This window comes from Hemiscyllium ocellatum, chromosome 22 (genome assembly GCF_020745735.1).
Source record: "Hemiscyllium ocellatum isolate sHemOce1 chromosome 22, sHemOce1.pat.X.cur, whole genome shotgun sequence".
Taxonomy (NCBI): domain Eukaryota; kingdom Metazoa; phylum Chordata; class Chondrichthyes; order Orectolobiformes; family Hemiscylliidae; genus Hemiscyllium; species Hemiscyllium ocellatum.
This window is the reverse complement of record NC_083422.1, coordinates 4,274,101-4,288,064: the sequence shown is the minus strand read 5'-3', so window position 1 is coordinate 4,288,064 and position 13,964 is coordinate 4,274,101. Positions and strand designations below refer to the sequence as shown.

General features: G+C 41.6%; 1 protein-coding gene across 2 annotated transcripts in view; it reads left to right on the top strand.

The window, feature by feature from the left end:
• Positions 1-13,964, top strand: part of sirt1 (sirtuin 1) — a 33,412-nt gene that overhangs the window by 12,373 nt on the left and 7,075 nt on the right. For both annotated transcript variants that reach the window (XM_060841849.1, XM_060841848.1), the window contains exons 3-7: positions 1,799-2,040; positions 3,383-3,535; positions 9,268-9,415; positions 10,277-10,356; positions 12,552-12,738. In XM_060841849.1, the coding sequence (XP_060697832.1) occupies positions 1,799-2,040; positions 3,383-3,535; positions 9,268-9,415; positions 10,277-10,356; positions 12,552-12,738 (810 nt within the window). The remainder of the gene's footprint in view (positions 1-1,798; positions 2,041-3,382; positions 3,536-9,267; positions 9,416-10,276; positions 10,357-12,551; positions 12,739-13,964) is intronic.

Genomic DNA, 13,964 nt, shown 5'->3' with positions numbered 1-13,964 from the left:
GGAACTCCCTCCCTAATGGTATTGTGGGTCTACCTACAGCACATGGACTGCAACAATTCAAGAAGGCAGCTCAATGCCACTTTCTTAAGGCCAATAAGGAATGGGCAGTAAATGCTGGCTCAGTCAGCAATGACCACAATTTTTTTTAAACAATTTGAACTGAACAAGACCATTTACAAACTTCACCTTAATTGAGCTTCCAATCCCATATCGTTCTCTTTCAAATCTTGCATCCATCACCCATTCTTGCTTGCTAATCTGCAGTGCCTCCTGGTCTGGCAGTTGTGCTATTTGGACATTCTCATCCTTGTATTCAAATAGCTCCATGTCCTTGGACCTCATATCTCTTAATCACTTCCAGTCATGCAATCCTCTGAGTTCTATCTATTTCTCCAATCTCTTGTACCAGTTTTAATCTTTTCACCATTGATAGCCATGTTTTAGTTGCTGTGCTCTGACATTTTGAAATTCTCTTTTTCTATCTGCCTGTCTTGGACACCTGTCCTCTTAACCATTTATTTGGTTTACTGTCAGATTTAGTTTGACCCATGCTTCCATGAAGTACCTTGGGACAATTTGCTGTTAGAGGAACCATATCAAGACAGGTTAGCATTATTGAATAGTGAAGAAAAATGCATCCTCTACTTTAATTTTGTTGTCATTTCTTATCTCTCGTGAATTTATTTTTTTATACAGGCATGTCAAGAACATACAAAGTAGGAATTGAAGTGGACCATTCACCCTTCAATTTTGCTTTATCTTTCAATAGGATGATCTTTACCTCAACTCCGCCGAGCAGCCTACTCCTATATCCTTTTATTCCTTTAGTATTCAAAATCTGTCAACCACTATCTTGAATATGCTGGCTGGTTGACTGAGCACCCACCTTTTGGACTGGAGCATTCCAGAGAGTCCTTGAAGTAAATCAATTCCTTCTTGTCCTAGTGGTCAATGCCTTCCAGTGAGACTGACTGAATTCCAGAAACAAAAACAGAAGTTACTGGAAAAGCTCAGCAAGTCTGGCAGCATCTGTGAAGAGAAATCAGAATTAATGTTCCTCAGAAGGTTAGGAGAAGTTTTCAAATCCAAGGGCTGTTGGTACAGGATAAACTACTTCTGTTGATGGAAGAATCAAAACCAGAACACCACAATGTAAGCTGGCTGTCAACAGAAGCCAAGGCCACAAAAGCATTTTATGTGGTGACTGGTTAGGATCTGGAATGTAGCGTAAGCCTCAGTGTAGCATAAGCTAATTTTGTCATGTGGTTTAAAATAGAATTGGGTAATTATCTGACAGTGAAAGGTCTGCAGGGTTATGGGGAAAGGCTGTGGACCAGGACTAAATGAGCTGCTCTTGCAGTAAGCCATCATGATTCCATGATCCTTTTGCAATAAAAGCTGGCACACCACTTAGTTTTCTCCTTGCGTGTTATAATTGCATGTTCACTGTTTGATTTATGCACAGACACACTCCATTTCCTGTGCATAATGTTTCTCAGTCGTCCTCCATTTTAGATCCTTCATGATTTTCAATTTCACAAGCTTTCAGAATCTGCTCAAATCATTACATTGATTCGTGACCTTTAATGGTGAGAGTGATGAACCAAAGTGCAGACACCTAAGGTACACTCGTTTCACATGACATTCACTGGTATGTGCTTCCACAGCTGGTGGGGATCAGGTGGAAGGATTTGAGACCACCAGGTGATATGAGAAAACTTAGACACTATTTGGATTACCTTTCAAGAATTTTTTATTTTTGAAATGCCTGACTTTTCCCTTTCCCCTTTCTGACTAGGTCCTTACAGTTTTGTCCAGCAGCATCTCATGCTGGGTACCGATCCACGTTCTATCCTGAAGGATCTGTTGCGAGGGAGCAGTCCCCCACCTGATCTTGATGACATGACACTGTGGCAGATTGTTCTGAACATTTTGTCAGAGCCCCCAAAACGGAAGAAGCGCAAAGATATTAACACCCTCGAGGATGTGGTGAGGATCTTGAAAGAGAGCAAAAAAATCATGGTCCTTACTGGAGCTGGGGTAAGTATTAAGGAAAAGTGTTGAATAACTAAATTATCACAATTTTACAAATCCTCTTACCTGTTGTAAATGCAATGAGTAGCACCTCCAGGCTATTATCAAATTGAAATTTTCTTTCACAACTAAGATCTTTGTCATTTTAGAAGAGTTCATTTTTAATTACCGTATTTTAGTAGTGTGAATTATAGTAATAGTTTTTATCATGCTTACCTTTTTGACCTGTTTGCAATTGTGTAAATATACTTCCTGTTTGGGAGAATGCATTAGTTTTTCTTGGTTCTCAATTTGAAGTCATAGAGGTCTACCAAATGGAAACAGGCCTTTCAGCCCAAATTGTCCAAGCTGCCTAGTTTTCATGTTTAAGCTAGTCCCATTTGCCTGTATCCTTCCATATCTTTTCATATCTATCCCTTCCATGTATCTGTCTAATTGTTTCTGAAATTATGAAATTGTACTCACTTCTACCACTATCTTTGGCAGCTCATTCCAGACACTCACTGCCCTTTGTGTGGAAAAAAATTGCCCCTCTGGATCCTTTTGTATCTCTCTTCTCTCACCTTGAACCTATGCCCTCTAGTTTTAGACTCCCCACCATGGCAAAAAGCTGTTCATAATTTACCTTATCTGTGCCTCTCGTGTTCCCTTCTCTGTGTAAAACCATTGCTCATCAGCTTGAGCTTATCTCTAGTGTAACACAAAGAAAGTGCTGGAACAATTCAATGACTCTGGCGGCATCTGTGGAGAGGGAACCGGCGTTCATGTTTTGATTATTTCAGATTTCCAGCAACTTGCTTTTCCCTTCATTCCTAATGGGTGGCCCATGTGGCTCATATGTGATCAGAAGAGCTCCTGTTACAGTGTGGAAAACTGGTACAGTTTGATGCTGTTGGTTCCTTACGTTTGAATTGAATCATTGCTAGAAACATGCTAGCGATACTGCTCTGCATCACATTTTCTAACTGGAGCATGAAATTATGTGACAGGAGCAACGAAGAAAAAATATACACAAGTCCAAACTTTGTGGCACATTAATGTGCCAGGTGTGGGGAAAAAAAATGAAAAATTGAGTAGGAGTAAAGCCTTTGATCTTTTAGTAAGTTTGTATTTTGTTTGCAGTGATCTTAGAAGTGTCAGTCTTTCATCAGTCTCTTAGTGCTGTTGCATTGTTCACCAGTTTAGCTCAGCAGTCCCTATGTATAAGATTCATGTTTAACCGTTGTATTGGCAAAGAAGGTTGAATTATTAAATCTTTTAAGTAGAAGTAATAGTTGGAAAACGAACTAAGTTAAATATGCTCTCTGTCTTTGAGTTAGTTGATTGATATATTTTTGGGTTTTTCTAGGTCTCTGTTTCATGTGGAATACCAGACTTCAGATCAAGAGATGGAATCTACGCCAGATTAGCAGTAGATTTCCCAGACCTTCCAGATCCTCATGCCATGTTTGATATTGAATATTTTAGAAAAGACCCCCGGCCATTTTTTAAGTTTGCAAAGGTAAATATCACACATGAATTCTTTACAAACTTATTATGTGAGTATCATGATTGATTTAAAGGAAACATAAAGGGAGGGAGAGGATGAGAGAGACTTGAGACAGTAAGGTTAAAGCAAAAAGACAGATACATAAACACTGTCATCCAATTATAGTTTATAAATGTAAATTTACCAACTTTACCCCATTAATCATTAGTGAATATGAAAACAATGTTTATACATTCACAAAAAGAGACAGGTTGAACATAATTGACGTGCTGCAATGAGTTTCAATGCCAGTGTGATGTCGGGTCCGTAGGTGATAAGTCTCAACTGATGGACCATCTCATCTCAGACGACACGTTGAAATTCACAGCTGGCGTGCTGGTCGATCTCAACCAACCTGTGTTTGCAATCCTCAAGAGGATATCCACAATTGGATGTGATTCTGCTATTGGAAATAATTTATTTACTTATTCGGACTGTGCTCGTTTACATTAAAAGTCAGTTTAAAACCATGAGACAGGCTTGCATTGGGATGCATTTGTGTGGGTTAGAAGTGACGTACATAAATACACAGGAGCCGGTTTTAAGGATGCAAAAGGAATTTATAAACACATTGTGCATCTTTTTCATAAAACGAGGGTCATGGAGACAACTAATCTATTCCGCATCCCCATGGCAATCCCCCGACCAATCAGAATCTACCTGGTTTGACAATTAAGATTGCTGGTTCACTGTTATTGCTGTATCTCCATGTCAATGATGGCCCAACCAATCAGAATCCTCTTCTCATTCAGTATAAGATCATGTTCCTTTTTGGAAGGCTGTTTCTTACATCCTATTTCTGATGAAGACAAGAAGCTTCAACTACTTGTCAATATTTAACAAAGTTTATGTTCTGTACTACTAAGCAGCAATGTTTATGTAGGGATCTCATTGCTCATTGTTTTCCTTGATCTTTATTCATTGTCATGGATTGCTCCATTCTCCTCACACGTTTTGGTTGCATATCTTGTCTTTATCTCCAAGTTGCTGCTTTTGCCTAGTTTCATGTTGCATTTATGCCTCCTCAGGTAGTGTCTCCTGCTGATTTTGCATAACCTTTGCTGCATATTATGGTGTTATCCAAGTCCATGGGGTCAGTTTCATGTATGTTGATGATACTGAGCATGATCTCGTCACTTCAGTCTGTTCTGCAATAACCTATGTTTCCTTCAACGCAATTGGCTTTAATGCAATTGAAGAATTTAGACCGTTACTTGTAGAATTTAATTGGCTATAATGCGACTCTGGCCCCATTAGTGTAAATGGGACGGCTATTACACAATTTTCTTACAACGTAAGATCGGAACGATTGCATCATATCAGAATTGACTGTACCTGAATCGACCCTCTAGTTTTTTGCACCATCTCCAAATGTTTGCTGGCATTAAGTCATAGAAGAACTTAAACTTCCTCTGCCTTTATGCTGACATAACCATAACCAAAGCCTACATTTGTCCAGTTTCAAATCCGTTTCCTTCTTTGCTCAAAGAAATGGAACATAGAATGACGTTGAAGCTTGCATTTCCATGTGATCAGTCCCAATATTTGCTTTAATTACACTCCCGCAACTCTTCCAACTTCTTCCCTTCTTTTGGAGAGTCGGTGTGGACTTGTTGGGCCGAAGGGCCTGTTACCACACTGTAAGTAATCTAATCTAATCTATCTAAATCTTGGCCAGTGTTGCCTTTTGTAGCTTTACATGGTCCAAGTTCCCATCTGCATCAAAGCCCATCCTCTGGGAATTCTATGCCTTTAATAAAATTCACTCCTGAATTGTGGGCATCACTGGCTGGTCAACATTTATTGGCCATCCTAATTGCCCTTGAGAAGACGATGATGAGCTGTGTTCTTGAACCTCTGCAGTCCATGTGCTGTGGGTAGAACCCACATTACCATTAGGGAGGGAGTTCCAAGGTTCTGACCCAGCGACGGAAGGAATGGCGATATATTTCCAAGTTAGGATGGTGAGTAGCTTGGAGGGGAACTTGAAGATGGTGATTCACATATATGTGCTGCCCTTGTCTTTTGAGATGAAAATGGTTGTGGGTTTGGAAGGAAATGGAAAGAATCTTTAGTAAATTTCTGCAGTCCATCTGGTAGATAGTACACACTGTTGTTACTTAGTATCTGTGGTGGAGAGAGTGGATGATTGTGGATGTGGTAGCAATCAAGTGGGCTGCTTTGTCCTGGATGGTGTCACGCAATTTGAGTGTTGTTGGAGTTCCACCTATCCAGGCAAATGGGGAGTACACCGTCACACTTCTGACTTGAGGCTTGCAGATGGTGGACAGGCTTTGTGGTGAGTTACTTACTGCAATATTCCGAGCCTCTGACCTGCTTTTGTAGCCATATAGCAAGTCCATTTGAAATTCTGGTCATGGTAACCCCCAGGATGTTGATTGTTTTGGCTTCAGGCGATGGTAACACCATTGAATGTCAAAGTGTTGTGGTTAGATTTTCTGTTATTGGTGAAGGTCATAGCCTGGCCTTTGTGTGCCATGAATGTTACTTAGCACTTGTCAGCCCAAGCCTCGATATTGTCCAGAATTTGTCACCTTTGAACATGGACTGCTTCAGTATCTGAGGAGTCACATATGGTGCAATTCTGAAAACACTGTGCATCCTTTGGTGAACATCCCCATTTCTGACTTTGTCATTGATGAAGCATCTGGTGATGGTTGGATCTAGGACACCACCCTAAGGAGCTCCTACAGAGATGCCCTGGAGCTGAGATGACTGACCTCCAACAACCACAACCATCTTCCTATATGTCAGGTTTGACTCCAACCAGCAGAGAGTTTGCCCCCCGATTCTTATTTTTTTCCAGTTTTGCCAGAGCTCCTTGATGCCATGTTCGGTCAAATGCAGCCTTGATGTCAAGGGCTGTCGTGCTCACCTCACCTCTGGAATTCAGCTCTTTAGCCTGAACCAAGGCTGTAATGAGGTCAGGAGCTGAGTGACCCTGACAAAACCCAAACTGGCCATCACTGAGTAGGTGCTGCTTGATAGCACTTGATGATGCTTTCCCTCACTTTACTGATGATTGAGAGGACAGTGATGAGGCAGTAATTGGTTGGGTTGGATTTAACTGCTTTTTGTGACATAACTGGGCAATTTTCCACATTGTCAATATATGCCAATGACGTAACTGTACTGTAACAGCTTGGCTAGGGGAGCAGCAAGTTCTGGAGCACAAGTCTTCAGTACTATTACCGGAATGTTGTCAGGGCTCATAGCCTTTGCAGTATCCAATGCCTCCAACCGTTTCTTGATATTATGAGGAGTAAATCGAATTGGCTGAAGTCTGGTACCTGTCACGTTGGGGACCAAGACGGATCATCCTGTCAGCACTTCTGGCTGAAGATTGCTGCAAATGATTAGCTTCATGTTTTGCACTGACATGCTGGGCTCCACCATCATTGAGGATGGGGATATTTGTAGCGCTGCCTCCTCCAGTGAATTTTTTTAATTGTCCACCACCATTCTCACCACCATGTGGCAGGAGTGTGGAGTTGAGATCGGATTCATTCGTTGTGGGATCACTTAGCTCTGTCTATCACTTACTGATTATGCAGTTTGACATGCAAGTAGTCTAATTTGTTTGCTTCACTAGGCTGACATTTCATTTTCAGATGTGCCTGATGCTGCTCCTGGCATGCACCCCCGTTCTATCAATTGAACCAGAGTTGATCCCCTGATTTGATATTAATGGTTGAGTAGGGAACATACCGGACCATGAGGTAGCAGATTGTATTGGAGTACAATTCTGCTGCTGTTAGTGGACCACAGTACCTCATGGATGCCCAGTTTTGGGTTGCTAGATCTGTTCAAAATCTGTCCCATTTAGATGGTGATAGTGCCATACAATACGATGGAGAGGATTCTCAATGCAAAGCTGGGGCTTTGTCTCCACATGGACTGTGCAGTGGTCACTGTGGAGTGGCTGTGGCTGTGGACTCACATGTAGGCCAGACTAGGTGAGGGTGCAGATTTCCTTCCCTGAAGTACATTAATGAATCAGATGGGTTTTTATGACAATTGACAATGGTTTCACAGTCTCCAATAGTCTCTTAATTCCAGATATTTAAAATTGAATTCAAATTTTGCCATCTGCTGTGACAGGATTCGAACCTGTGTGCAGTGAACAATAGCCAAGTTTCTGGATTAATATACTAGCAATAATACCACTCGGCCATTGCCTCCTCTGGGTGGTCCTTTGCTTTGCTTCACATTTGCACAGTCCAGCAGAGTTATGTTCTGGAGGTATGAACTTCACCCTGTGTTGCACCTACTAATTTGAATGCTGAGGTTACTTTGCATTAGTATAAATGCATTAGTCCACTGTCTTGATGATGATGAAAGTAAACAAATGGAAAACTAATACTTCCAATTGAAAACTACTAACTTCATTCACTGGAAATGGCTTAAAAGTCTTTGTATTTCACTGCAGAGTATAATTTTCTGTACAGTCACCCTGCAATGACTTTGTTGCTTTATACTATAATGTGTGCATGATTCTTTGTCACAAATAATTCTCAGACCTTTTTGGCTTCATCCATATTCATCCCTGGTGATTCATTGTCACCTGCAAATCCCTCTAGGCCTTGCTCCTCTCTCGTACCGATATTTCTCCCAGTTTTCTCTGCTGCAGGCACATATTTGTCTGCTTCTCATCTTCACAGCCTTCATTGAACCATCATGATATGCCTTTTCTCCTGCACTTTCAAACTTAATTGGTATCCTTCCGTGCCTATCAAAAATCTGAGGACTTGCATTTGAGTCCATGCTTTACCTATTCCCTGACCCTCTTTCGGTGTTTGGCATTACCTGTTCAGATCCTTAATTGCTATCCTTTCCACTGCTATGTTTTTTTCTTTTATTTGGTCATGGGATGTGGGTCACTTGCTAGGCTAGTGTTATTGTCCAAAGGGCCATTAACAGTCAACCACATTTCTGTGGGTCTGGAGTGACATATAGGCTAGACCAGGCAAGGACGGTTTCCAGCTGATTTCCTTCCCTAAAAGATGTTAGTGAACCAGAATTTTTTAAAATATTGTCAGTGATTGTGTGGTTGCCATTAGACTAGCTTTTTTATTTCATAAATTTTTAAATTGAATTTAAATGTCTTCATCTATCATGGTGGTATTTGAGCTTGCGTCCTCAGAACTATAAACTTGCGGTTCTGGATTAATTGTCCCGTGAAACGACTACTAAGCCATCGCCTCTCCCCAAAAACAATTGGTATACAGTATCTGGCTCGCCTGCTTTAAAAAAAAAACAGAGTCCTGTTTGCTACAGTAACTGATAGAACAATGTGATCTATTCAGCAGTGCACCCCTTTCCGTGACCTCCTTTCAGTAATATGGAACCAGAAGGCTTACCATGATGTGGTAGCACTTGAATTGTTGATTTACTAGCTTTTAAATAAGCTTCTACTGAACTAGTGCAAACTCTGTCCTTATTAAATGTAAGGAGGATTTGCTGCAAAGTTGATTCATGGAGTGAGGAGATAAACAGTTTATAGAGTAGGGAATTCATTGCGCATCTTGAATAGGCTCACCCAATATACTCAGAATTTTAGAAGCCTAGTCAGATAAAAATCTCACCCTTAATGAAATTGTGTATTAAGTATATGTACCTTAATTCAACATTAATATCTGAACTCCTTAAATTTGAGAACAATTCCTTGTATTTTTATTACACAGGAGATTTATCCTGGCCAGTTCCAGCCATCTCTTTGCCACAAATTTATAGCTTTGCTGGATAAGCAAGAGAAGCTGCTGCGGAATTACACCCAGAACATCGACACCCTGGAACAGGTTGCTGGCATTGGCAGGATTGTCGAGTGTCATGGTTAGTTGAGGATAATCTCTTAACTAGGTACTAAAATTACTGAATGAGTCTTCCACCACTATACCCTACCCAACTCTGCTCCCTTACCCTTTGCTGATCCCCCACATCCTTGGCAATTACATGCTTTCATGAGCAGAAAGCATTGTAGTTTGTTTGCTGCTTTTTTATTTGGTAAGATCCAAATATAATAAAAGCAGTTCTGAACAATTACAAGTCAGGGAATGTGTTACACTGCTGTTAAGCACATGGTCTCTGTGACCTTGCATCTCAAGTACAAGGTTACATGGCTCCAGTCAGTGGCATGTGTTTGAAAGCTAGCATTCCACACCACTTTGGCATTGTGCCACTTATATTCTGTTATTTCTGGCTTGGCCTGGTAGATGATAGGATCATTTATGGGGCCAGGCTCTTTAAACACATTAGAGTTTACAGATATTTTGTAATCAACATGTTCAGTGATGTGTTCTCACACCTCTGGAGTAGATGGGAATTGAACCTGGGCCTCCTGGCTCAGAGGATGCTACCACTGTGCCACAAAAGCCCTCTTTGGAGTTTAATGTACTGGAGGAGAGCCAGGATTTAGCAAAAAATAAAGAAAGATTATCTTTATGATTCTACATCCAAGAATATTATTTTGAAAATGTCGTTATATATTGAAGTGATGGTGTAAATTTTATGTGTGAAATGTTGGACTCCTTTACCCTAACATCACTTTAGAGGAACCATTATTTGGATCAGTTTACAGCTTTGGATTGGCAACACTTTCCAGACTAAGCTTTTAGGCATTATTAAATGTGTGTGAATTTTTGTTCTTGATTAGTAGCAAAACTGTTGCTTTATTTTCTGGAAACTTTTCCACAGGCTCATTTGCAATGGCTTCTTGTTTGATGTGCAAATATAAAGTTGATTGTGAAGCAATCAGGAAAGATGTTTTCAACCAGGTAAGAATAACCTGTTTGTGGAATATTTATTACAGTTAGTCTTTGAAATGGTCAAGGGTTGAGGCATGTAATTGGGCCTGCCTCTCCTTTTGAGTAAAAAGTGAGGTCTGCAGATGCTGGAGATCAGAGCTGAAAATGTGTTGCTGGTTAAAGCGCAGCAGGTCGGGCAGCATCTAAGGAACAGGAAATTCAACGTTTCAGGCATAAGCCCTTTATCAGGAATGAGGAAAGTGTGTCCAGCAGATAAAAGGTAGGGAGGAGAGACTTGGGGGAGGGGCGATGGAGATGTGATAGGTTGAAGGAGGTCAGGGTGGGGGCGGAGAGGTCAGGAAGAAGATTGCAGGTTAGGAGGGCGGTGCTGAGTTCGAGGGAATCGACTGAGACAAGGTGGGGGGAGGGGAAATGAGGAAACTGGAGAAATCTGAGTTCATCCCTTGTGGTTGGAGGGTTACCAGGCGGAAGATGAGGCGCTCTTCCTCCAACCATCGTGTTGTTTTAGAGATCGAGGGCGGCTAAGAGGCCAGCACGGGGTGTCCAGGTGGATGGGGTGTGTTGGAGGCGGGAGAAGGGGTCGTCAGAGGGTGGGCGAGAGTCTTGGTTGAAAAAGTAGGCACGGAGGCGAAGGCGGCGGAAGAATTGTTCAATGTCTCGCCGCGTGTTGAACTCATTAATCCTTTTAGAGATCGAGGGTGGGTAATTTTACTTGCGGACCGCTTCAGGGAACACCTCAGGGACGCCTGGACCAACCAACCCAACCACCCCGTGGCTCAACACTTTAACTCCCCCTCCCACTCCACCAAGGACATGTAGGTCCTTGGACTCCTCCATCGCCAGAACATAACAACACGACGGTTGGAGGAAGAGCGCCTCATCTTCTGCCTGGGAACCCTCCAACCACAAGGGATGAACTCAGATTTCTCCAGTTTCCTCAATTCCCCTCCCCCCACCTGGTCTCAGTCGATTCCCTCGAACTCAGCACCGCCCTCCTAACCTGCAATCTTCTTCCTGACCTCTCCGCCCCCACCCCACTCTGGCCTATCGCCCTCACCTTGACCTCCTTCCACCTATCACATCTCCATCGCCCCTCCCCCAAGTCTCTCCTCCCTACCTTTTATCTTAGCCTGCTGGACACACTTTCCTCATTCCTGATGAAGGGTTATGCCCAAAACGTCGAATTTCCTGCTCCTTGGATGCTGCCTGACCTGCTGCGCTTTAACCAGCAACACATTTTCAGCTCTGCCTCTCCTTTCCTCTGCTAATAAAGGTGAGATGCACTGGCTTGAAGTTTCTCCCTGCCCAGGACCACAGCTGTCTGTGTGGCAAGACATTCCAGGGACACTGAACCTTCACAGAAGAAGTTCCTCCTCATCTCAGTCTTAAAAATGTACCCCTTCATTATGAGACTATACCCTCTGGTCCTAGACCTTTCCATGAGGGGAAATAAATCTCTCAGCATTTACCCTGTCAAGCCCCTTAAGAATCCAATATGTCTCAATGAGATGATCTCTCACTCTTCTAAACTCAAATAAGTAGAATCCCAATCTGTTTAACTTTTGCTGATAAGACAATCTCTCCATATCTGGGATTATCTGAGCGAACCTTTTCTGAGCAGTGTCTAATGAAACAATATATTTCCTTGAATAAGGGAACAAAAACTGGTGACAGTGTAGCAGATGTGGTCTCACTATTACCTTGTACACTTGCAATAAGACTTCACTACTCTTATACTCCAACTCCCTTAAATAAGAGCCAACACTCCATTAGCCTTCCTGATTATCTCCTGCTCCTGTGTGCTAGCTTTCTGCGCATCATGCACAAATACCTTTATATTGCAACTTACTGTAGTTTCTCTCAAATTAAATAATATTCTGTTCTTTTGTTCTCCCTTTCAAAATGAACAATTCCCACATGCCAAATTTTTGTACTCACTTAACCTGTCAAAAGTCTGTGTAAATTGTTTGTATGCATCTTGCAACCTATCTTTCCATCTAATTTAGTGTTAACTGCAAATGTGGCTAAAGTATGTTCACTTCCTTCCTCCAGGGCATTAATATATTGCCCCACTGGATTGGCTGGAATTTTTATACCAGGGCTAATTTAGAGACCAGTACATGTTTTGTTGAGAAATGTGTATCTCTAAATAAGCAGAATAGCTCGTAATGTGGAACTAATTTGTGTATTCCATTCCTCATCAGGTAGTGCCCCAGTGCCCAAAGTGTCCACCTGATGTTCCTCTTGCAATTATGAAGCCAGATATAGTATTCTTTGGAGAAAATCTACCAGAGCAATTCCACAGAAGTATGAAATATGACAAAGACGAGGTTGATCTCCTAATTGTGATCGGATCTTCCTTAAAAGTGCGGCCAGTGGCCCTCATACCAAGTAAGAAATTCCACCCTCAGTTAGATCCACATTGATGGCTTGTGCTGCTCCGATGCAATCAGAGGCAATACATTTTGAAATCCAGAAAATTGAAGATCACTGACTTGAAACATTACTTCTATTCTCTCCACAGCAACTGCCTGACCTCCTGACCTTCCAGTATTCTCTTATTATTTGGAATACTGAAGTTGGGTATCACATTCAAAACATTTCAAACAGTACCACATAGTACATAAGGGGCTGCTTGGATGTGGTGCTTTTTGTGTCCAAGACCCATCTCTCTACTGCTCTCAGCAAAAGTCTAACTTTCAATACTTAGTTAAATTTGTACTCAAAGCTTGGGTTCTTCCTATGGCATGTTCTGTATGGAAGTGTATTCGGTTTATGTCATGTTACATCTGGCTTTGCAACCGTTACACAGTCTGCTAGTCATTGCTTTTTGCATAAACTTTGAAACAGATGAAAATGCTGTTCTGTTTTTAATCAACGTGCTTCAACAAATCTTGGTTCAAAACTGCCGGTGGTGATTGGACAGTCTGTCAATTGTAGAATTTGGGATTTCTCACTTACACTGATATATCTTTTAGCCATAAGGCATTTATGAGCTTCGGTGATCTCAAGCTAGTAAATCATGGTCACACCTTAAAGGAGAAGGACACCAGATCCATGTAGGAAACACTACCTGCAAACTCCAAACCAAGCCACTCTGCTTCCTGACTTGGAATTGTACTGCTCGTTCTTCACTGTCAATGGGTTAAAACTGAGAATCTCCTTTGCTAACACCAGTGTGTGTCCCTGCTTGCCAAGTATAACAGTGGTTCAAAATGGTAGCTCACCCCACACCTATGGGAAAGGTAATAAATGCTAACCTAGACACCCATGTCCTATGATTAAATATTTTAATTTGAGAGGGCAGAAAGGCCTCATAGATGTGTGGGCAAGAGGGATATTGTTACAATTGTGCCATGCTGTTCTGAACATTGGGATGTTGTTAATGCTGAGTGAAGGGAGATGTATTCTTCAGAAATTGGAGCACTCACTACATGCAAATTATGCAAGTCCAGATGTAAGTCCAAAATGAACATTGAAAGTAATTTCACATTCTTTGTATGAATTGCTGATTGGAAATCTGATTTGTTTCTTTCTCTCTAACAGAGAGAGAGAGAAAAAGAGAGCATACCTGTGGAAAATTTCCACCTACTTTGTTTTAATGTATTTGTTATAAG